We start from the raw sequence: 25975 nt of genomic DNA, 5'->3' as shown, positions 1-25975 counted from the left end.
TCTCATCTGCAAGATGGGGATAATACTGATCTACAAGACTGCTGTGAAGAACAAAGTAATACATGTGAACATGCTTGATCATTATCAGACTTTCCTTGGCCTGTGCCAAATTCAAAGGGGATCATGGCAAGGAGAGCAAGGGTCCAGGTTGTGCCCCATCCTGGGGATGGATATGAGTGTCCCCATGGCTACTTGATGCCCTGACACCTGGGTTTGGCTGCCTCAGTCTCACCCTCTACCAGATCCAAGGGGAAGTGAGAGTCTATCACAGCGGGCTGCCTCAGCTCCTGTTTGCTTTGGCCACGTTGTGATGACCCTGCTTGGTTTGCTAGCAGGATTTGGGTGTTTGCTCTCCCGCCTGGCATGACTGAGGAGGCAGCAGGCATTCTGCTCCCAGTTATCATGCTGACCAATGTTGCTCATAGCAAGGGAACCTCAGTGCCTGCTTGGACTTCCTGCTGCTTCCGCCCCTTTCTCAGATGGGCAGGGTCCCTTTTTATTATCATCACTAAGACTCCTAGGCTTGGGGAAGCAGGGTGTTAGAGAGACACCATAGTCTTTCCCTTTAAAATGGCTGATGAATGGATAAAGGAGATGTGGTACATATATAGAATGGAATATTACTCAGCCATAAAAAGGAATGGAATTGGGTCATTTGTAGAGACGTGGATGGATCTAGAGACTGTCATACAGAGTGAAGTAAGTCAGAAAGAGAAAAACAAATATTGTATATTAACGCATATATGTGGAACCTAGAAAAATGGTACAGATGAACCGGTTTGCAGGGCAGAAATATAAACACACATGTAGAGAACAAACGTATGGACACCAAGGGGGGAAAGTGGCGGGGGGTGGCGGTGGTGGGATGAACTGGGAGGTTAGGATTGACATGTATCCACTAATATGTATAAAATGGATAACTAATAAGAACCTACTGTATAAAAGAATAAAATAAAATTCAAAAAATAAAATAAAATGGCTGCCCAAGTAGTACATACTCAAGAATTAAGAGGAGCCGGGAAATAAGTCAGCAAAAGAAGTCAGACAGAGAGCTGAAGACACCAAGCACCAAATCTAGATTTTTAAAATTAAATCCTAGATTTTGCTTTCTTTCCTCATGCTTTTTGGGGACAGTAGATATTCAGGAATAAAGAGGAAGAGGGGGCTTGATGAAGACCACCCCAGACCAGTCAGGGCCCATGGTTCGGGAGAGTCATGGCGGAAGCAGGATTAGTAGGTGCCTGGTGGGAGAAACACATGCTCAGGACAATCTCCTCCCACCTCAAGGCAGCTCCCGGAGCTTCTCACCACCTCTCCAGCACACAGCGCGTTCTCAGGAGACGTGAGATACCCTCCACAGGACACATGGCCTGATCTGCTTTCCCAGGCTGCTGGTTAATAACAAGAGTCATGGCTGGAGAATGCAAAATAATTGAAAGCAATGCTTCGTAAATTGCAGTTTCAAGGTCTTCATTGCCTTCCTAACAATTTGCAAAACCCGTTTTATTGCCTTTTTAGATTCCTCGAGTTGAAATGCCACTGTGTGCTGTAATTAAGCTAAGTGATATGCCAGCTGTGAAGACAAGGGTTGTGAATGATTACATTGGGCTCATGTAATCAGTCAGTATGGGTGGGGGAGGACGCTGGAACAGCTGCCAGTCTGCCTGCCTCACACTCCCTGCCAGGGTGGAGGGAAAACTGGAATCTGAAATGGCTCTTTTAAGGCTAGGGAGAGCTACCCAGCCTGTTTGAGGTGGGCTGGGGCCGTCCAGTGGGATGAGCCAGGTAAGTGGTTCCCAAACTTGGCTGTTCTCTGGACGCTCTGAGGGAGCTTTCTAAATCCAGGTTAACAGCCCCCCTCACCCCAGCCAGACTGACCACTTTCGTGTGATGGGTGGGGGCACAAAGATCTTTTAAGCTGCCGGGAGAACCTACCCAGTTCTGAGCCTGGAGGACCTACCCAGTCCAACATGGCTACATTTAACAATTTTGTCTTTAGGAAATCACTTTTGTATTTGGAAACGTTTCCTTCAGTGCTGCTCTTTTAACTCCATCTGGAGACAGAAACTCATCCATCTGCTTTATGAAACAATGACCCTGATCTCCTCCCCCAAAGCTCCTTCTCCCAAAATTCCTGTTCTCTTTCGAGGGACTCGGTTCTTTTGAAGCCATCTTTCTTGTTCTCTTTTCCTTTTCCCCTGCATTCATTCAGCTGCTATGTCCAAGCTCGACAATGTTTTTCTCACCTGTCTCCCTTTCTTTCCCACAGTCAGCCATCCTGATAGGGGCTGCAAGGGCTCGAAATCTGGGTCATGGTAATGAGCCTCCTAATCTCTCTCTTCGTTCTCTTCCCTTGCCAATCCTCCGTTCTACCATCTACTATGAGATTCACCTTTCTAACACTTAATAAAGTCTCTCTTCCATTCAAAAACCTTCAGTGATTTCCCACTGCCCACTGAATTAGGTCAACACCTCCCAGGATAACATTTTAGACTCTTCACGATATCAATTCATTCAGCAAGTATTTACCGAATCCAATTATGTCCTAAGCACCAGGCTGAAAGCAGGGGATACAAAGAAGTAAAGACATGGTACAGTGCAGTGGAGAGACAGCCACACAAACAGGTCCACCATCACGAAGGGTACAATAACGACAACATAAACAAAGAGCACCTGGGTCTCCAATGTCTTCTTTTAAACTATCTTTCTATCGTCATCTCCCAATTTTTCCTTTCTGATCCAGCCAAATTGGACTAGACCTTACTTCTTAATCATTTTCAGGGTTGTTTTTATTTTCTTCCAGGACTTTATACCTCAGTCCCACACCTCATATACACTTTAAAAAATCCTATTTATAGGGAGAAGATATGTGTAGATGATATATCCGGTAAGGGGTTAATATCCAACATATATAAAGAAATAGCACACAACTCAATAGGAATTTTTTTTAAAGCCAAACAATCCAATTTAAAACAATGAGCAGAGGACCTGAATAGCCATTTTTCCAAAAAAGACACACAGATGGCCGACAAATGAAAAGATGTTCAGCATCACTAATCATCGGGGAAATGCAAAGAAAAACCACAATGAGAGATCACCTCACACCTGTCGGGATCCCTACTATCAAAAAGATGACAAATAGCAAGTGTTGGTGAGGATGTGGAGAAAAGGGAATCCTCGTGCACTGTTGATGGGAACATAAATTGGTGCAGCCACCATGGAGAACAGTGCAGAGGTCACTGAAAAAATTAAAAGTAGGGCTTCCCTGGTGGCGCAGTGGTTGAGAGTCCGCCTGCCGATGCCGGGGACACGGGTTCGTGCCCCGGTCCGAGAGGATCCCACATGCCGCGGAGCGGCTGGCCCTGTGAGCCATGGCCGCTGAGCCTGCGCATCCGGAGCCTGTGCTCCGCAATGGGAGAGTCCACAGCAGTGAGAGGCCCGCGTACCGCAAAAAAAAAAAAAAAAAAGAAAAGTAAAACTACCATATGATCCAGAAATTCCACTTCTGGGTATTTATACAAAGAAAATGAAAGCACTAATTAGAAAAGATATATGCACCCCTATGTTCATTGCAGCATTATTTACAATAGGACAGTCATGGAAGCAACCTACGTGTCCATCGATAGATAAATGGATGAAGAAGATGTGGTATACATACACAACGGAATATTACCTAGCCATAAAAAGGAACGAAATCTCGCCATTTGTGACAGCATGGATAGTTCTAGAGAGTATTATTATTATTTTTACATCTTTATTGGAGTATAATTGCTTTACAACTGTGTGTTAGTTTCTGCTTTATAACAAAGTGAATCAGTTATACATATGTTCCCGTATCTCTTCCCTCTTGTGTCTCCCTCCCTCCCACCCTCCCTATTCTAGAGAGTATTATGCTAAGTGAAATAAGTCAAAGACAAATACCAATTTTTTTCGCTTATATGTAGACTAAAACACAAAACAAATGAACAAACAAAATAAAACAGAAACAGACTCATGCTGGTGTTCACCAGAGGGGAGGAAGTTGGGCTAAATAGGTGAAGGGGATTAAGAGAATCAAACTTCCAGCTATAAAATAAATAAATCACAGGGATGTAATGTACAGCATAGGGTGTGTAGTTAATAATATTGTAATAACTTTGTTTGGTGACAGATGGTTACTACATTTATGGTGGTGGTCAATTCATAATGTGTGTAGACACTGAATCACTATGTTGTACACCTGAAACTGATATAATATTGTATGTCAACTATATACATCAATTTTTTAAAAATGTTTTGCTTTGTTTTTTGCCACACATGCGCGGCATGCAGAACTCCCCCAACCAGGGGTTGAACCCATGCCCCTTAAGTCCTAAAAAAAAAATTTGTAGGAGAAAGGGATTTGAACCTAAATTTTTTTGAACTTAAATTTTTATACAAAACTTCATGCAAAGGCAAATAAATCATCGCTGAAATGGAAAACTTTCTTACATTAAAAATCTTTTTAATAAAAAACAGTCCATTTATCTTTTTCTGTCACCTCAAGTATCACCTCTTCTATTGAAGCAGACTTGACCCTCGCAGCTGGGTGTGAGAGCGTTTCCTTCTCATCCACCGATGTTCTTTTTCAGCGGCACTTAACTCAGGCTAGTTCTCCGTGGACCTGTCTTACCCGACTGTGCACTCCATGGAGGCAAGGACCACCACAAGCGTCTTTTGTCCCCCATGAGCGTTCAGCAGACAGCTGCTCTGCATAGCCCCAGGCAGGAGGCGGGTGGGGCTAGACAGGCAGACTACTGTTTTGCCTTCTCATTGGACAACTCAGAGCCGTTACAGTCTCTATAGGCAGGACCAGCTACCTAATTTGGTGGACCCAGTGCCAAATGAAAATACAGGACTCCTCACTGAAAACTTATTCAGCATTTCAAGATGGTAACGGCAGAGCATTAAACCAAACGCAAGGCCCTTCCTAGTGTGGAGCCCTGGGTGACTGCACAGACTGCATGCCCAGGAAGCCGACCCTGTCTCTAGGATCAAAATTGTCCCTTAGAAAGACAAATAATTCTGACTTCACCTTATTAAGAGACTTCCTTTTTATCAGCTCAGGAACCTTGAGTAGCTGGGGCTGGTGACTAGGGAGAAAAGGGGAAAGATACAGAGCTTCCAGGAAGCCCCATTTCAGCAAGTCTTACATCTTTTGTCTGGGCCAGACTATGACCTATGGCAATCTGATAGTGACAGTGGCATCAGGAAAGGGCTGGTGAAAGGGGGTGAGGTGACAGTTAAGCTTTTACTAGCCTGCCCAGTGGTAACCAGGGCTTCCTTCTTCTGGTATTCAGGTGGGCCTTGAATTACTACTAAAAAGAACCCTCTACCAGGAGTCCTTGATAATCAGGCCTAGGTCGGGATAAAGGTGGTGTGTCTTTGTGTGTGTTTCACAGCTGGACACAAATGGCTAGAGCCTAACTTCTCCATTCAATATCTTGGATAATTAAAGTCTTTTGCCTGAAGGGTAATCTCAGAATCCCCTGACATCCTTGAGGCCAGAAATTCATCCCATTGGGAATCCATCAAGCAAAGCGAGTCAACATTGCAAAGCAGATGCTTGACTTCAGACCTCACCCTTCTCCCTCCTCTTCTGCTCCACACTCCTCCTCTAAAGCTCATCCCAGAGATCTAACTCAGGAAGAGCAAGTGAGGCAAAACTCCTGGCTCACATTCCTGGAGAGGGTAGAGAATGAACTGGCGGACAAACTGAGATGTTACGCCTCGAGTCTAGCCAGGCCCTATGCTAGCCAGAGACATGGCAGCCATGGTGCCCCCAAAAGGGCCACCTCAGGCTGCGGGCTCCCAGCAAGGAGGACATGGCTTATTGAAGACCACTCATCCAAAAGAATTCTTCAGAGCCTCCTGACATATTTGGGGCTCTCTTAATGAGAGGCGCTCAGAACTCTCTCCCACCCGCCCCTTCCCATTCTCACTCTGGTTCAGGCGGCTCATCCTGGCATGGAGCATGGCAGTTTATTTGATTAACGCACACTCGAGGGGAAGATGCATCATTTATGCAGGTCAGTGGGAGAAACACCTGCAGACAGGGTACTCTCACCTCACCTCTGTCTTCATCAGCAATTTGAGTTAGGCTGGTAAGGGAGATAGGCAGAAGATGTTTGCACACTGACGTGCTGGCATAGGAGGAGGTCTGGGCTTTACCTGATGAAGTTACAACCGCCTCAACTCCTTTACTCAGGGCTCAGAGTTCTCCATCAAGCTTAGCCTTCTGTCTTTTCTCTCTGGAGTTGAAGACAAACTGACACTGGCCTGTTGGTGCCCTGAGGGCTTTGGGCTCCTGGAAATTGTGAGTCCTTCTCTGCAGCTCTTCTCCCTTCGTGTTGCTCTGTCCTTGGGAGTGTTCTGGATGACAGTGCTCTATGCGGGACCCACAGGAATGTCACTAGTGGGGCAACTGGGGTGTGTCCTGGGCAGCACCAGTAACTCCCAGAAGTCCTGGTCCTCCAGCACTGTAAGCTAATGGGGGGGTGGGGGGGTGGTGGGGGGGCACAAAAGTCAAGGCTATTAGCCTCAGGGTGCTAATGGGTGGTAGTCATAAGACCAGGATGTCTAGATGAGGAAATAAAACTCAGTTGCTTCTATGGGCATTGTAGACACTGTAGGAAGAAACAAATCATTTCCTGGGAGTAAGAGGAGGAAAGGGACACAGTGGCAGAGATCCAGTCTGATTCTGGAAAGAGAAAAGAAAAAAAGATTTTTCTTATATTTTCCTTTAAAATGGCTTCTAGAATATTCCAGCCAATTAACTCATCGTCATCATTCCTATCTAATGGGTCAGGAGGCACTCAGGTGATTCACATCCACAGTAACCGGAAACTTTATTTTTTTTTAACATCTTTGTTGGAGTATAATCGCTTTACAATGTTGTGTTAGTTTCCGATGTATAACAAAGTGTATCAGCTATACGTATACGTATATCCCCATGTCGCCTCCCTCTTGCGTCTCCCTCCCACCCTCCCTATCCCACCCCTCTAGGTGGTCACAAAGCACCGAGCTGATCTCCTATACAACATTCATCTTCCTGTATCCTTACAGCCCCAAACATTTGATATGGATCATTTAAAAGCTGGCCACAGACAACAAGTGGTAGCAGTTCAGAGTACAAACTTATTAGCTCTTGGTATCTATGTGCCCTTGGGCACGTTACTTAACTTCTCTAAACCTTGGTCTCCTCATTTGAAAAAAGAGAATAACAACAGTACTTACCACAAAGGGCTGCTTTGAGGATTGAGATACTGTATGCAAAGCTTTTAGTACACCAGAAGCAAGTGTCCAGAGTGCTGGGCTCAACACCATGAGCACAGTATCATCATCACCATCAACATCATCATCATCATCATTGCAGCTACTTATCCAGTAGGGTGCCCGGCACCCTGCTTTAGCAAGCTTTAAATCATCCTTAAAATCCTACAAAATGGCCTATTTATCCCCTAAATAAGTGGCCCACTCACTATGAAAGTGGATCCCAAGAAAGGATGATGAGATCATAGAGATTTAAGCAGAAAAATGGAGGAAATTGTCAGGGGTCCATTCCTCAGGATGGGTCAGGATGCGATCTAAGTTCATGGCAGAGTGGTAAAGGGGAAGAAATATCAGGCTATGTTGTCCAGAGCCCACCACTCATGTGAGTTTGGGCAAATCATTTAATGTCCCCGAACCTTGATTCTCTTCATCTGCAATTTGAGGATAAAGGAATAATGTCTGCCTTGCCAAACTCACAGCACTGACCTGAGGATTATATGAGATACGGTACATAAACTTGATGTGGGAGATTTTATTATTACACCTACCAAGAAAGCCCATGATCCATAATTTGGACTTCTGTTCTGCTCTTTCCCTCTTTCATTCAACCATTATTTATTATGCAGAAGTCCTATTCTCACACCACATCCTGCTCCATTTGTAAATCAGTGTGTTGACAGGCATTCTGCTGTACATAATCAGACTTGTATGTGTCAGTCCTTTACAATCCGGCTAGTTGGGAATTTTTAGAAGCCATTATTTGATCCAAAAGCAGAGGACCAGCTCTGAGATCTGGTGACACCCCATGGTATTCTAGGAAGCCCTGCTTGGCCTTGGCCATCACTACTTCCTACAGAAATGCCTTCACGAAAGAGCCATTTATTATTCCCTCAGCTCTAACTGAAGCCTAATATTAAAAATGCCATTTGAAAGAATAATAGTGTAGCTTTAAGAGCTTGAGGGCTGGGAATCGGCAACGTCTGACTCAAATCCTTCCTCCACCACCGTGGAACCTCCTGAATGTTAAGCCTTATGCTCTTTGAGCCCCAGTTTTTTCTTTTCTAAAGTGTACAGTTATGATTAGAATTAAATTAGATAATATATATATATTTAGAGGAGTGCTGGCGCCTAGAGAGTGCACTACCAAAAAAGGGGTAAATTTTACCATCATTAATATTTATTAGAAAACATGTCAATACCTTCAGCCATTATCCACCATGGATGGTAGTAAGTCTATAATAGCAAACGACCACATGACAAACTGCTCTTAGAAATTAGAGGCAGGGAAGGAAGTCTCCCCTAAAGAATCACCTATTTACTAGATGAGTAAACTTATCTTTACTCATATTTTCGATATGAAAATATCGAGGGAGACGCAAGAGGGAAGAGATATGGGAACATATGTATATGTATAACTGATTCACTTTGTTATAAAGCAGAAACTAACACACCATTGTAAAGTAATTATACCCCAATAAAGATGTTAAAAAAAAAAAAAAAAAAAAAAAAAAAAAAGAAAATATCGAAACCTTCTCTACCTACAAAATCCCAGAGCTTCTCATGGAATCTGAACCCAAGCTGACTTTGCTAAAGAACGGCATGAAGAAGCAGCATCCCGTGTCAGAGCTGTTCGCCAAGGTTCCACTGAGGGGGAAGCTGTCCTTGTTCCCAGCTCACTACAACCCAGAGCTGATGCTGAGTGACCGGTCATGTGAGTGCCAGTGTGTACAGGGATGTCCAAGAGCTCAGTGTGGGGTGGGGGTGGGAGGATGAAGCCCCTGCCTTCAGAGAGACCCCAGTGCGATGGTGGAGGCATAGTCCATGTCCTTAAGGAGTCTCTATTCTGACTGGGGAGACCACAAAGTCCAAAACAGAATGCTATGTTTGGCTTTTTCTGTCTAGAGCCAAATTCAATGGTCATTACGGGAAGCACTTTATCACATCCTTTCAATATAATTCTCTCTTCCCTTTCCCTGTGTGGCTTCTGATCATTATAACTTCATTTTAACAGTCATATTAAATACAAGTTTTTATTGTAATCTGCTACATGATCCCCCTTTTTAAAAGTAGGAGCATAAATAACTTAAAATTCTGGAAAATTACGAACCGAAGACAGTGGGGGTAGGTTTGAGCCCCATCAGGACTGGGGAGTTTTGTTCCTATCACAGGCCCACAGGTCAGGCCTGGCCGTCACAGGTTCCTCTGCCCAGACCTGGGTCTAAACACAGGACAGTGTTCACTACCACACCTGAGATACTTCCTTGACAGGCAAATTCTCAGTGGCCTGTCCCAAATCTCTTGTGTCAGGATGTCCAGAGGTGTGGCCTTGGAAACGACAGGCTTAACAAGGAGCCCCATGTGATTCATGTCATCTGGGAAGTTTGGGAAACACCAGGCCCAGTTTTTCTCTGATGGTGGTAAGAGGACCAACAGAATCACCTAGAGGAGCTTCTTAAAATGCAGATTCCTGGGCCCCAGTAGGACCTACTGAATAAGAATTTCCAGGAGCAGGCCTTGGAATATGCATTTTTATGAGCACCCAAAGTGATCCCTATGGGCTGATGTTCACTCGCCAGCCCTTCTGCAGTGTGAGCTCCAGGTCACGAGGGGGTCAGGGCAGACTGTCTGGTCACAGTCTGCTTTAGGTGGCTGGCAGGAGTGAGGGAGGTGATTAAAATATATCTCCTTCCATAATCCGCCGAGCAGCACAGATCCCTCCACCACAGGCAATACTACGTTGTAGAGTTCTCCTAAGTTTTTACATATCCCCTTCCTTTAGAAGCACTAACTTTCTGACAGAGGGCTCCCTTGCTATCTCTTTGGTCCTTTTACACAGTGGAATCAAAGCTTAAGGGTCTTTGTTTCCAGATCTTCTCAGACGCCACCATCCTGGTGTTCCGTGCCCTCAGTACACTCCATCACAGGGCCAGCTCTCAGGGCAAGTGACCTGGACCTAGGCCAGGCTGGCAGAGCACGAAAGGTGTGGAAATCAACCCCTCACGGTTGGCCTGGTTCTACTTACGGGACCGACATCAGCGACTGTCTCAATTTCACCCATGAGTGGAAGACAAGGCTAAGTGTACCTAAAGCAGCGGGGCCGGATCAGTCATAGCAGAAATATACATTGCAAGGGGGTCACATTTTGACTGAGGTTAAGTCTCAATTGTCTACTTACCTGTATGTATTTATGGATCTATCAGTCCACCTACCTACCCAACGTTCTAGAAGTATATGTACAGTGCCTGCCAGTGCACCAGACACATGAAGGGAATCTGGGTGGGCCTACCTAGTTCCTCTCACATCCTCTTTGGCCAGAGGTCAGGCAGTGGCTGTACGCTTCCTGATCCTGTGTACACCGGTCTCGCACAGCACCTGTATGGCTTCTGCCAGGCCTCGGATCCAGTCGGGCTGCAGTGGCAACCACCAGCAGGTCCTTCAGGGAAACAGCATGGCTGTGAGGATTCTGCAAGAGGAGGAGGGAGGGCACATCCAGCTGCTTCTTCTCGCCAGAGCTTCGGCCGCAGAAGCAGCACTCCCGGGGCAGGAAGGGGTTTTCTGGAAAGGCAAAGGCATTGGCATCATCCGTCTGTGCTGCTGGACTCAGCACAAAGTCCTGGCGAAGGCCACCTCCCACTAGGGTCTCCCACTGAAAATTGGCGGAAGCTGCTGCATCAGAATCAGCCACTGTGCCTTTCCTCCAAACAGTTTCTCTTCCCTGTTGTTTTTTTTTTTTTTTTCAAACTTAACACGCCCAACTTGTACAGGCTCAGTTGAGTGGGCCTCATCTGAATGAGAACAGGAAAGATTGAAGAGGGTACTTAGACATAGCTCTACTTTTATCATTGTTTTGCTTTCCCAATAAGACTAGAGACTCCCTAAGAACAAAAACTATGTCTCCACCATCAGACTGGGGTCTCCCTGAAGGCAGGGAATACAGCCCCCCTCAGATGGGGCACTCCCCAAGATTAGGACAGGTTCTGTTGGTTTCTCCATCCCCTAAGCTCTTCGCACATCCCTGTACACTGGCACTCACGTGACTTGTCACTCAGCACCAGCTTTGGGCTGTAGTGAGCTGGGAACAAGGACAGCTTCTCCCTCAGTGGAACCCTGGCGAACAGCTCTGACACGGGATGCTGCTTCTTCATGCCATTCTTTAGCAAAGTCCAGCTTGGGTTCAGACTCCTTGAGAAGCTCTGGTATTTCGTAGGCAGAGAATTGTTTGATAATTTTTCCTGGATGAGGTGCCAAGGCATCTGCTGCTGCTTGCATTTGAAGGAGGCCCCCCTGTCCATCTCTGAGCTACTGCACTCAGAGCTGGTTTCCATGGTCACCCCTAGCAGAGACTGGGGGGTGTCTGAGACCTGGGTGGTGAATTCTGGGAAGGTTTCTACTGAGGTTAGAGGCTGAAAAAGAAAATGGTCCAAAATGAGATTGTGGAAAGCAAAGGGCTCCCTCCTATGCCATTTTTAATTAAAACAAACAGACGAAGAGCTGAGTTCATGAGGAGCAAGAAAGATTTTGGTTAGAACAGTTTCTTAACCATGAACTGGTTAAACACTAGGGCAGAAGATGGTGGGGAGTGTCCACAGAGCTTCCTCTGAAGGTCTTTAAACATGAGATCAATTTTATTTATTATTATTATTTTTAACATCTTTATTGGAGCATAATTGCTTTACAATGGTGTGTTAGTTTCTGCTTTATAACAAAGTGAATCAGTTACACATATACGTATGTTCCCATATCTCTTCCCTCTTGCGTCTCCCTCCCTCCCACCCTCCCTATCTCACCCCTCTAGGTGGTCACAAACCACCGAGCTGATCTCCCTGTGCTATGCGGCTGCTTCCCACTAGCTATCTATTTTACGTTTGGTAGTGTATATGTGTCCATGCCACTCTCTCACTTTGTCCCAGCTTACCCTTCCCCCTCCCCATATCCTCAAGTCCATTCTCTAGTAGGTCTGTGTCTTTATTCCCATCTTACCCCTAGGTTCTTCATGACCTTTTTTTTTTCTCTTAGATTCCATATATATGTGTTAGCATACAGTATTTTTTTCTCTTTCTGACTTACTTCACTCTGTATGACAGACTCTAGGTCCATCCACCTCACTACAAATAACTCAATTTCGTTTCTCTTTATGGCTGAGTAATATTCCATTGTAAATATGTGCCACATCTTCTTTATCCATTCATCTGTTGATGGACACTTAGGTTTCTTCCATGTCCTGGCTATTGTAAATAGTGCTGCAATGAACATTTTGGCACATGACTCTTTTTGAATTATGGTTTTCTAAACATGAGATAGATTTTAAACCCTGGAGACTGGTAATCAGAGAAATAGGTATTACTTCACAGCTATTAGACTGGCAAACATTAGAAAGCTGGATATCAGTGTTGGTGGGAAGGGCGGGGGTGTCTCATGAACTGCTGTTGAGAATGTAGGCTGGTCCAGCCATTCTGGTGAACCATCTAGAAATACTTGGTTAGATAAGATTGCAAATATCCTGTGACCCAGCAATTCTGCTCCTAGCTATATATGCTAAATAAGTTATTAGATTGCTCCTTTTAAACAAGTACACCAAGGTTCCCAGCAACATTATTCACAATAGCCAAAAGTGGACACAACCCAAATGTCCACCAACAAATGAATGGATAAAAAAAATGTGGTGTATGGGCTTCCCTGGTGGCGCAGTGGTTGAGAGTCCGCCTGCCGATGCAGGGGACACGGGTTCGTGCCCCCGTCCGGGAAGATCCCACATGATGCGGAGCGGCTGGGCCCGTGAGCCATGGCCGCTGAGCCTGCACGTCCGGAGCCTGTGCTCCGCAACGGGAGAGGCCACAGTGGTGAGAGGCCCGCATACCGCAAAAAAAAAAAAAAAAATGTGGTGTATACACACAATGGAATATTATTTAGCCTCAAAAAGGAAGGAAATTCTGATACACGTTACAACATAAATGAACTTTGAACACATTATTCTAAGTGAAATAAACCAGACACAGAAGTACAAATATTGTATGATTCTATTTATATGAGCTACCTAGAGTCCTGATAGAGACAGAAAATACAACAGAGAGGAACAAAATAAGGCAGGAAAGATATATGAAGACATAATGGAGAGAAACTGCTCAAATTTGGTGGAAGACATCAATATACAAAACCAACAAGCTCAAGAATCCTAAATAGGATAAATACAAATAAAACTACATCATATTGCATTTCAAATTGCTGAAATTCAGAGGTAAAGAGAGCAGCCAGAGAAAAATGTCACATTACATACATGGGACAATGATATGAATACAGTTAATTTCTCATTAAAAAAGAAAAAGAAGAAGATCAGAAGAACTGGAACAGCATTTTGAAAGTGCTTCAAGAATAATGTTAACCCAGAATTCTAGGTCCAACAAAAATCTCCTTCAAAATGAAGACTTTTAAATAAAGACATTTTCAGATAAACAAAAACAGAAAATTCATCACCAGTATACAGATGTGCACTACAATAAATACTAGTAGTGTATGTTAGTACAAAAGAGAGAATAAGTTTGCCATATTTAAAATTAAGTACAACGTTACCTCTAAGTAGATTCTGACAAGCTGAAGATGAATATTGCAATCCATAGAATAACACCCCCCACAAAAAGGCAAAAACTTATAACTAAAAAGATGATGGAGAAATTAAAACTAACAAACACTTTTTGATTAATCCAAAAGAAAGCAGAAAAGGAGGAACATGGGGAAAAAGCAGAAACAGAAAATATGTATAGAAAACAAACAGAATTTCAGTCCTAAATTGTATTAATAACTACATTAAATGAAAATGGAGTACTCCAATTATAAGGCAGATGTTGTCACACTGGATAAGAAAGCAAGACCCACTTATGTCTGTATATAAGAGAAATCCTTTAAATATAATGAGAAAAGTGAGTTGAAATTAAAAGAATGTTTTTAAAAAAGATATACCATGCAAACACTAACCACAACCAGCTGGAGTGGTTATAGTAATATCAAACAAAATAAATTCTAGGACAGGGAGTACTACCTGGGATAAAGAAGATTTTATCATTTCATGATGATAAAAGGGTCACTACATCAAAAAGACAAAATAATTATAAATGTGTACCTAATAAAAGAGCTTCAAAACACATGAAACAAAAACTGACAGAACAAAAGGTAGAAATACACAAATCCACAATTGGGGTTGAGATGTTACCATCCATCTCTCAGCAACTGATATAAAAAGTAGAAACTAAATCAGTCTAGATATGGAAAATCTGAGTGACGCTGTCAACCAGAGTGATGTAATTGATTCACAGAACACTATACTCAGCAACTGTAGAACACACATTCTTTCCAAGTGCACATGAAACATTCATCAAGATAAATCATTTGCTGGGCCGTAAAATAAGTCTTGATAAATTTTAACAAAGCATTTCTACTAATCGCAAAGGAATTAAATCAGAAATTAATAACCATAAGATATCTAGAAAATCCCTAAATATTAAAAAATTAAACAATATACTTCTAGATCACCCATGGAACAAAAATGAAATCACAAGGAAATTAGGAAATATTTCAAACAATGATAATAAAAATGCAACATATGCAGATAAACTAGTGTTTACAGGGAAATTTATAGTGCTAAACACATATTAGAAAGGAAGAAAGGCTTACAATAAATAATCTAACTTTCTACTTTAAAAGGCTGGAAAATGGTGACCGAATTAAACTAAAAGCTAGTAGAATAAAAAGGAAGTAATAAAGATAATACTGGAAAGCAATGAAATAGAAAATAAACCATAGAGAAAATTAACAAAGCTTAAAGCTGGTTCTTTACTTAATAAAATGGATAAGCCCATAGTAAGATCAAGATTAAAAAAAGAGGAAACAGAAATTGCTTTTATCATCCATGAAAGAGGGGATATCACTACGGATCATGCAGACATCAAAGGGATAAGGAAATTTGAAACAATGAGAAGGGACAGTAGTCTTGGTTCTAGCTGAGATGGATTAAGCATACTGCATCTGTCTCTCCCACTGACTGTTCCTATAAAACCTGCACAGAATGCATGCATAGAGTAGCTATCCGACAATTCTGAAAAGTAAACAGTAGCAGGCAGATTGAGGAAGATGAGAATTTAAAGTACCAGCAAGAGAGCAGTGAGTCTACTGTTTTTCCTCCAGTATCCTCTGACCTGAACTCAAGGCAACTCAAAACTCAAAAGTGGCTACTGGGGAGTAGACAGAGAAAGCTCTACGAGAAGCCCTATAGCTGTGGCTCAAAGACCTTTTTTTCGTCTTTTCTTTTCTCCGCTCTCTGTACCCCCATGTCCATGATGAAATCCTGAGGTGGGTTTCGGTAATTAATAGAACTCAGTGATTAACAGAACTAAGTGTACAGAAAATTAATAAGAATATAGAAGGACTGAACGACATCAGCAACCAAACAGATCTAATTGACTCACTACGCAACAGCAGGAAAATAGACATTCTTCTGAAGTGCACGTGAAACATTCTCCAAAAGAGACCATATTCTGAGTTATAACATAAACTCTAACAAATTTAAAAGAACTGAAATCATATAAAGTATGTTCTCTGACGATATGGAATTAAAGTAGAAAGCAGTAACAGAAAAACACCAGGAAAATCTCCCAACAACTGAAAATTAAACAACACATTTCTCAATTGCCAAGATATGGAAGCAACCTAAGTATCCATCATCAACAGACGAATGGATAAAGAAGATGTGGTCTATATTTACAATGGAATATTACTTAGCTATAAAAAACGAAATTTTGCCACTTGCAGTAACATGGATGGACTTAGAGGACATTCGGCTAAGTGAAATAAGTCAGACAGAGAAAGACAAATACTGTACGATATCACTCATATGTAGACTCTAAAAAATACAACCCACTAGTGGATATAAAAAAAAAGAAGCAGATTCACAGATATAGTGAATAAACTAGTGGCTACCAGTGGGGAGAGGGAAGGGGTGAGGGGCAATATAGGGGTAGGGGATTAAGAAGTACAAACTATTAGGTACAAAATAAGCTACAAGGATATATTGCACAACATGGGGAATAAAGCCAATATTTTACATAAAATAAATGGAGTATAACCTTTAAAAACTGTGAATCACTATATTGTATACCTGTAATTTATATAATATTGTACAGCAACTATACTTCAATAAAAATAAAATTTTTTAAATTAAAAAAACCCTACGTTTCTAAATAACCCATGGGTCATAAAGAAAATCTCAAGTGAAATTATAAAATATTTTGGACTAAATGAAAATGAAAACATATCAAAATTTGTGGTATCTAGCTAAAGTTGTTCTTAGGAATTTATAGCATTAAATGTTTATATTAGGGAAGAAGGTCTTAATCAACATTCTAAGCTTCCCCTGTAAGAAATTAGAAAAAAGAAAAGAAAAATAATCCAAAGCAAGCAGAACATAAGTATTAATAAGGGCAGAAATCAGTGAAATAAAAAATTGGAAAATAATAGAAAAAAAATGAAACAAAAACCCAGTTTTTCGAAAAGAATTAACTGATAAACTCCTAGCAACACTTACCAAGAAAAAAAAGAGAGTGAAAGAACAAACAAATTACCCATATCAGGAATGAAAGAGAGGGTATCACTACAAACTCTGCAGACATTACAAGGATAATAGGGATGTACTATAAACAACTCTTCACATATAAATCCAACAACTTAGATAAATTGGACCGATACCTCAAAAACCACAAACCACCAAAACTCACTCAAAATAAAATACATAACATTAAAGAAATTGAACTGTAGTTTAAAATATTCCAGAAAAGAAATCTGCAGGCCAAGATAATTTTACTGGAGAACTCTAACTGAATATTTAAATAAGAAATAATGACAATTCTACACTATCTCTTCCAGAAAACAGAAGAGGAGGGAACACTTCCCAATTTATTTTATGGAGCTAACAGACCAAAAAAAAAAGAAAAAGAAAAAAAGTAAAAGAAGAAATAAAACCTTATAAATTAACATCTTTTATGAACACAGACATAAAAATCCTCAACAGGGCTTCCCTGGTGGCGCAGTGGTTGAGAGTCCACCTGCCGATGCAGGGGACACGGGTTTGTGCCCCGGTCCGGGAAGATCCCACATGCCGCAGAGCGGCTGGGCCCCTGAGCCATGGCCGCTGAGCCTGCGCGTCCGGAGCCTGTGCTCCGCAACGGGAGAGGCCACAACAGTGAGAGGCCCGCATACCGCAAAAAAAAAAAAAAAAATCCTCAACAAAACATTATTAAGTTGAATCCAGCAATGCATAAAAAGAACAATACATCATGGTTAAGTGGGGTTTATTCCAGGAATGTAAGACTGGCTAAAGATCAAAAATTAATCAATGATGGGACTTCCCTGGCAGTCCTCTGTGCTTTCACTGCAGGGCGCATGGGTTTGATCCCCGATCCACAAACTAAGATCCTGCACGTCACGAGGTGCGGCCAAAAAAAAAAAATAATAATAATCAATGTAATCCACCATATTAACAGTCTAAAGTAGAAAAACTATATGATACTATCAACTGATACCGAAAAAGCACTTGACAAAATTCATTATCCATTCATGATTAAAAACAACTCTCAGCAAACTAGGAATAGAAGCGAACATCTTCAACCTAGTAAAGAATATCTACAAAAACCCTACAGCTAACACCATACTTAATGATAAAAGACTGGAATGTTTCCCCTTTAAGACTGGAAACAGGGCAAGGATATCTGTTCTCTCCACTCCTGTTCAACACTGTACTAGAAATCCCAGCCAGGCAATAAGGTAAGAAAAAGAAATAAAAGGCATAAAGATTGGAAAGAAGGAAGTAAAACCCATCTTTATTTGAAGATGACATACTTGTTTGTTGAAAATCCTACAGAATCAACAACAAAAATCCTTACTAGAATTTATAAGGCACCCAAGCAATTCGATGAGAAAGGAAAGTCTTTCAATAAATAGTGTAGTAACTAGATGTGCATATGGGGAAAAAATCCTAGTGCCCATCACCTAGCACACTCAAAAGTTAATTTGAAACAGATCATGGAACTATACACAAAGCTAAAGCTATAAAGCTTTTAGAAAAAACCTAGGAGAATATCTTTGTGATCTGAGAGTGCATGAAAATTTCTTATATAGGACACAGAAAGCAAAAACCATAAAAGAAAAATTGATAAGCTTCGTCAAAATTAAGTTTTTTCACTAATCAAAAAACACTATCAAGAAAAAGAATAGGTAAGTTTCCAGACTATATAAAGCATTCCTACAACACAACAGTAAAAACATAAATAATCCCATTTCTTAAAAGGGAGGAAGGCAAAAACTTGAACAGACTCTCCATAAAGAAACATACAAGAATGACCAATAAGCATTTGACAAAGTGCTTGACATGCTTAATCATCAGAGAAATGCAAATTAAAACCGCAATAAGAAATCACAGCATAGTCATTAGAGTGGTTAAAATTTAAAAGACAGATAGCACCAAATGTTGACAAATGTGGAGCAATTGGTACTTTCATTCATTGTTGGCTGAAATGTACAAAAGATACAATCACTTTAAATAAAGACTTTGGAGTTTCTTATAAAGTTATACATAGATCTACCCTTTGACCTAGTAATCCTTCTTCTAGGTAATTATCCAAGAGAAATGAAAACTATGTCCACAAAAAGACTTGTACAGGAACGTTCATAAGAGCTTTAATTACAATAGCAATAAAAGAATAAAAACCGGGAAAACCCAAATGTCCATCAACAGGAGAATGATAAAAAAAAAACCTGCAGTGTATTTGTACAATGGAACACAATTCAGCAATAAAGAAGAACAAACAACTGATACACCCAACAACATGAATGGATCTCACAGATATAATACTGAACTAAAGAAGTCAGACTCAAAAGAATATATACTATATTATTCCATTTGCACAAAATTCTAGAATAGGCAAAACTACTCTAAGATGGAAAAAGTCAGAGTCAGGATAGTGGATGCCTTGAGGAGGGATGCAGGGAGCAGGAGGGCAATTGCCTAGGAATGGGCAGGAGGGAACTTTGGGGAAATATCAGAAAGTTCTATATTGTGATAGGGATATGGATTACACAGGTGTATTTATTTGTCAGAATTGTACAGTTAAGATTTTAGAAAAAAAAGTGGGGCTCAATAAGAAAAAAAATAGGACATAGAATGAGATAAATAACCCAATCACATTTAAACAGATTTTAAATGCATGTATTTAAAAAAATCCCTTCTTGGGACTTCCCTGGTGGTCCAGTGGTTAAGACTCCGTGCTTCCACTGCAGGGGGCGCGGGTTAGATTCCCTGCTCGGAAAACTAAGATCCTGCATGCCACACAGCGTGACCCAAAATTTTTTTTAAATAAAAATTAAAAAATAAAGATTATAAAAAAAGTTAGAAATCCCTTCTTTACAAGGAAACAAACTAACAAAAGATGGTGGATAGATGAATGGGAGGTGAGCATAGGGATAAAGGGACAAGTAAATAAACAAACCAGTCAAAGGCTTTGAATGAACCAAGTATGATACAACATCCTGAACCAATGATTTTGATTAAATCAACATGAAATCCAAAAAAGAAAAAAAAAAGAATGAATTGTTGTCAGCTGCCTTATTTTTTTAATCTCTTTAGTGTTCAATAGTACTGCTTTAAGCCTTAAGTTAATGCAAAAAGAACAAGGGCAGTCTTAAGAAGTAGTTATATTAAAATAATAGCTAATGCGTACTGACTCCTGTGTGATAAACACCACTCGTGGATCCACTTTCTTGGCTCCTTTCGTTTACTCCTCACGATGATCTGCTGGTAGGTACTATTATGAAAACACCATTTTTCAGATGGGGAAACTGAGGCTTAAGCAGATTAGAGTGACTAGATGGGAGTCATACATATAATAAAAGGAGACCCCGGGATCTAAACAGTGGCAGCCAGATTCCCCAAAGTATGCTCTTTACTCATTATTATTATTTTAAAATTTTATTTATTTTTGGCTGCGTTGGGTCTTCGTTGCCGCACGCGGGCTTTCCCTAGTTGTGGTGTGTGGGCTTCTCCTGGCGGTGGCTTCTCTTGTTGCGGAGCACAGGCTCTAGGCACGCAGGCTTCAGTAGCTGTGGTTCACATAAACCCACATCATGTAAAACTTACCATCATAACCATTTTTAAGTGTACAGTATAGTAGTGTTAACTCTATGCACACTGTTGTGCAACACATATCTAGAACCTTTTTAACTTGCAAAACTGAAACTTATACCCATTAAACATCCTTTTGTTTCTGCCTCTCCACAGCCCCTGGCAACCACCCTTCTACCTTTTGTTTCTAAGAGTTTGACTACTCTAGATGCCTCAGATAGGTGGAATCATGCAGTATCCGTCTTTTTGTGACTGGCTGTTTTCACTTTGGAGAAATGTCTATTTAAGCCTCTACCCTTTTTTTTTTTTTTTTCAGTACGCGGGCCTCTCACTGTTGTGGCCTCTCCCGTTGCGAAGCACAGGCTCCGGACGCGCAGGCTAAGCGGCCATGGCTCACGGGCCCAGCCTCTCCGCGGCATGTGGGATCTTCCCGGACGGGGGCACGAACCCGTGTCCCCTGCATCGGCAGGTGGACTCTCAACCACTGCGCCACCAGGGAAGCCCGCCTCTACCCATTTTTTATCGGGTTGTTTTGTTGTTGTTGTCATTGTGAGTTGTAAGAGTTCTTTATATATTCTGGATATTAACCCCTTATCAGATATATGGTTTGCAAACGTTTTCTCCCATTCCACAGGTTGCCTTTTCATTTTGTTGACTGTTTAAGTCTGATGTAGTCCCACTTATCTACTTTTGCTTCTGTCGCCTGTGGGGTTGGTGTCATATCCAAGAAATCATTGCCAAATCCAACGTGATGAAGCTCCAAAGCATACTCTTGTAACGGTGTTTATCAAACCACGGTTGCAAACCTACCAGTAGGTCAGGAAATTAACTTAGTGGACTGTAATGGGTATTTTTTTTTTAAATAATTCTACAGCATTTCTATTGATTGATTGATTGGCTGTGTTGGGTCTTCGTTTCTGTGCGAGGGCTTTCTCTAGTTGTGACGAGCGGGGGCCACTCTTCATCGCGGTGCGCGGGCCTCTCACTGTCGCGGCCTCTCTTGTTGCAGAGCACAGGCTCCAGACGCGCAGGCTCAGCAGTTGTGGCTCATGGGCCCAGTTGCTCCGTGGCATGTGGGATCTTTTCAGACCAGGGCTAGAACCCGTGTCCCCTGGACCGACAGGCAGACTCTCAACCACTGCGCCACCAGGGAAGCCCATGTAACGGATATTTTTTAAAAGAATAGAATGAGGGTTTCCCTGGTGGCGCAGTGGTTGAGAGTCGGCCTGCCGATGCAGGGGACATGGGTTCGTGCCCCGGTCTGGGAAGATCCCACATGCCGCGGAGCGGCTGGGCCCGTGAGCCATGGCCGCTTAGCCTGCGCGTCCGGAGCCTGTGCTCCGCAACGGGAGAGGCCGCAGCAGTGAGAGGCCCACGTACCGCAAAAAAAAAAAAAAAAAAAAAGAATGAGTCACTATATGCAGTGTGGCTAAGCACCGTTTTAGAAAATTTTCTCCAGTTGTATGTGTGTGTATGTGATGGACTATGAAATAAAATGAATTTCTACTATGGGCTATGGTTAGAAATTTGAAAAACATTGCACTACTCTGCACTGCATTTGGACCAAGCAAAGACCCAACAACGCAGAAGATTTTCCAGTACTTATAGTAGAGTCATCACATAGCTCTTGGTGGGCCTAGGTATGATGAACACAAGAGAACCTGTGTTAGCGTTGTTGGTACTACATTCAGGTGGCAACTTAGTTTCCAGAAAAATAGAAAATCAACTGTCATATTAAATTAATATCTTATGCAAATTTTATTGGTGCTACTTGTTTTGTTTTGCAGTTGCATAAGAGCTATATATGTGTAAAGACTTTATATCTGCATATAAATATATGCAATATACTTGCATATAAATATATGCAATATACTTGCATATATTTATACAAATAATTTAAGTTTACAATTGGAATCTAAAAGAGCTTTCTTTCCTTCAAAAGGTGTCCGTACAACAATGGAGTTTGAAAAACACTGTTTAGGTCGTGGACTGGGTTCAACAATATCCCCCCGAAAATTCATGGACACCCACAGCCTCAGAACGTGACCTTATTTGGAAATAGGATCTTTGCAGATCTCAAGTTAAAATAAGCTCATATTGGATTAGGGTGAGCCCTAAATCCAATGACTGGTGTCCTTATAAAGCCACGTGAAGAAACACAGAGGAGAAGCACAGGAAGAAGTCTGTGTGATGACAGGGGCAGGGATTGGAGTTATGCTGCCACAAGCCAAGGAATGCCAGGGATTGCCAGCAACCACCAGAATCTAGCAAGAAGCAAGGAAGGATCCTCCCTAGAGAGCCCTCACATGGAGCGTGGCCCTGCCAGCACCTTGTTTTCAGATCTCTAGCCTCCAGAACGGTGAGAGAATAGATTCGTGCTTCAAGCCACCAACTTTATGGTAATTTGTTACAGCGGCCCTACAGAAACTAACACAACAGGCGGTACCCTGCCCAAAAGAGGGGATGCATAAGACGGCCTTTCTAAAAGCCCTAAAGGTATAGGTCTAGACTCCTAACAGTATGCCATTCCACAACTTGGGCTTCACAAGTGGGGAAATCGAGGCCCAGAGAGGGTAAGTGGCTTACTCAAAGGGCCATAGTATGTGCAGAGAAGGGACCAGAAAGCCAGACTCCTACCTCACCCCCCACCCCACCCCACCACCAGTTCGGTCCTCAGGGAAGGCAGACTGCTCTACTTACCACAGTGCTGGTGACTGTGTTCACTGCAGAGGTGGACTTGGCTTCCTTGATTCCGGAGACGGGTTTACTGAGCTCTGGCCTGGAGCAGCTGAGGAGGCTTGAATTCCTCAAGTCAGTAATAGAGCTGTAAGGCCTCGCAGATGTAGGCTCATGGGGAGCAGGGCCAGCCTCCTCCCTGGGGGCCTCCTGCTCGAGGCTGCTGTCTGTCTCATTTTTCTTTGTGTCTCTGATGCTCGACAGCAAGTCGGGTGTGCAGGACTCTAGTGTCAATGGCTGGAGGTACTGGGAAGGAGGAAACCAAACGTATAGCCCATGGGAACCCAGCTCTGTCCACTTCCAGATCATCTGCCCCCGAGGGTAGGTGCAAAGGAGATGAGGAGGAGAGGAAAGCAATCAGAATCAAAGTCTCTCTAATCGGGGGCTCTTAACCTGGGGTTCAAGGACCCCTAAAGGGCTCACGGATGGTTTCACGGGGCCTTTGAGCCACTTGAAACTGCAGTTTTAAAATTGTATCTTTGTATACGTTATGGCAAGAGATTCCATAGCTTTTTATCAGATTCTCGAAGGGTCTATGACCCTAACAAACTTATTTTTTTAAAAAATAAAAACCTGCTCTAAACCTGTCCCTTCAGGTAAGTCTTTGAGAAGGAGATAGACTGAAAAGTCAATGAATCTTTCCAGGGAGCCAGAAGAGAGAGCTAGGCAGAGAAGCAGGGGATCCAGAGATTCAGATGATAGGACAACTGGATAGCTGGCCCCAGCCTAGAGGCTGGTCCACACTTTGAGCAGAGAGCAGGCTGGAAGCACCAGCTGTGTTCAGTCACCCCATGTCGTGTTCTGAGGTCCTGCCTCCCAGAAGCTTTTCCCTGTGGCCTCCTCTCTCAGCTGTGCCCCTGGCCTGCTGGAGGGGAGCATTCCAACCCAAACTAGAGTTGGGGACCATGACCACAGGTAGTCTTAGAGCCTACTCCCTACATGGGGATGGTGCTCAGTCTCCCAGCTGCCTTTACTCCAGCTGAAGGAAGAAGGGCAGACCAGTGAGAGTCCTCTCTGCCTGGATGGAGGGATCCTCTGAAGGCCTCCGGGCTCCCCTCCCGGGGCCCAGCTCTCCATGCGGCCCCATTCCTTCAGTGTGCCTGAGATCTCAGTAGCGGGCTCCTCAGCACCCCCCCCCTGGACTGGCCCCAGCCAGGGAAGGGCGCTGGGCATGCGCGCTCCCCTCCCATCCAGGTTTACTTGTTTGGAGGCCGGGCTGGTGGCGGTCTTGGACTCCTGCCTTTGTTTCTGTCGCCAGTGCTGCGTGCTCTTGCCTCTCGCTCGCTCGCCTGCTGATTCCCCCTGCATTTCCACCCTCTTATCTTTCGTTTGGAAGGATATTTTCTCCTGTTTCAGTCTCAGCTCCTGGATCAGCTGCCTGCCCAGTGAGGAACAGTCATGTAGGTTAGGGATGGGCTGGGAATGTGGACACTCTCCTTGAGGGCAATGAGACACCCTGCCCTGCCCACCTCATAGAGTGGAGTGGCGGGCTGCACCCCACTCACCACACCCCACCGCTCTCCTCACTTCCCAGTAGGCCAGATCCCACAGCTGGCAGGTGCTGGGAAGAAGGTCTCGGTAGGACGCTAAAGTTAGGGGCTCCCACGTTGGACCCCTTCATATGCTGGGCCTCTCTGGCCAATGATGTGACGGAAATAACTCAGTCACATGACTCAGGAGACAGGGGTTCTAGAGCCTCTTCTGTTGTTATCTGCTGTACGATCCTTTTTCTGCTCCATGAAATGAGGTGGAGGGCGGGGAATGGACCGAATGGGATGAGTCCCTTCCGGTCCTTAGATTTGACACCTGCATGAATCCAGGAGGCAGCCCTGAGGGGCTGGGCATGCTGGAGTGGGGTGGGGGTGCCTGTCTCATGGGTGAGTTTCTAGAAACAGCCCCATATCCACTTAACAACATCCCACACCAAAGAATCTTACGATTCCTGGTCCTTGCGAGACCAAAGCAACTTCAAGGCTGCCCCAAGGTTACCCCTCAGGTCAGGCAAACCCCTCTTCCCCCAACACCCTGCTCCCCTAGCCCCAGGAGCCTTCCTACCGGGCATACATCTCCCGAGCCCTGGAGGCAACTGTATTCTGGAAGAGGGAGTTGTTGTCCTGGAAAAACTTCTCATACTTCTCCGAATTCACACTGGGATAAATCAGGCGGAAGCCTCCACAGTTTTCCTTTTCATACTTCTCAGTTTTCTCTAGAAGCACGGCCTGAAAGCCCTTGACTTCCTCCTTCCTGTTGGGAAGCAGAACACAGGGCTGCAGTTAGGGTTTCCTGGGACCCAGCTTGGAGAGGACATGGCCTTTCCAAGGACACGGATGTCATCTAGGGCCAGACGGAGGCCTTGCACGCAACAGTGGTCAGTCAGTATTTCCTAAATAAATGAACGCGTGAACGTTTCCCTGAAAGGAGATTCTAGCCTTCCCGGGACAGCAAGTGTCACAGGGTACTGAGAGCTGGTTGGAACGGTCTTCCTGACAGCTCACCAAATTCTCTCCCGTTACAAGTAGAGCCTATTTCCCCCTTGGCTTTGTTCTGAGGCAGACTGTCACCATCTTCCCAATCACAGCCCCTGCTACCCTTCTCTGGCGAACTGACAGCTTGTGTTTTGCTAAATTTGAGGGCTTCGTGGATGAGCCTGATGAGCTTTTATGAGCTGTGATGATCTCATTCTTCCTCACAGCCCCCCGGGGAGGTGGAGGTCAGGGAGCGAGGAACGATAAGCCCCTTTTACAGCAGGGAAACCAGGAGCCCCTGAGCCACCCAGGGCCAAGTCATGAC

At 43.4% G+C, this 25975-nt stretch overlaps 1 protein-coding gene across 1 annotated transcript in view; it reads right to left on the bottom strand.

Annotated features, from left to right (window-relative positions):
* Positions 1-6001: 6001 nt before the first annotated feature.
* TTLL6 (tubulin tyrosine ligase like 6) overlaps positions 6002-25975 on the bottom strand; it is a 53889-nt gene continuing 33915 nt past the window's right edge. The window contains exons 13-18 of the mRNA XM_079904437.1: positions 25241-25429; positions 24386-24563; positions 23150-23431; positions 11324-11693; positions 10577-10845; positions 6002-6718 (exon numbers count right to left, since the gene is read on the bottom strand). Of these exons, the coding sequence (XP_079760563.1) occupies positions 10577-10845; positions 11324-11693; positions 23150-23431; positions 24386-24563; positions 25241-25429 (1288 nt within the window). The 3' untranslated portion in view covers positions 6002-6718. The remainder of the gene's footprint in view (positions 6719-10576; positions 10846-11323; positions 11694-23149; positions 23432-24385; positions 24564-25240; positions 25430-25975) is intronic.

This window comes from Stenella coeruleoalba (assembly GCF_951394435.1).
Source record: "Stenella coeruleoalba genome assembly, chromosome: 19".
NCBI classification, from domain to species: domain Eukaryota; kingdom Metazoa; phylum Chordata; class Mammalia; order Artiodactyla; family Delphinidae; genus Stenella; species Stenella coeruleoalba.
This window is presented reverse-complemented; position numbering and strand designations above follow the sequence as displayed.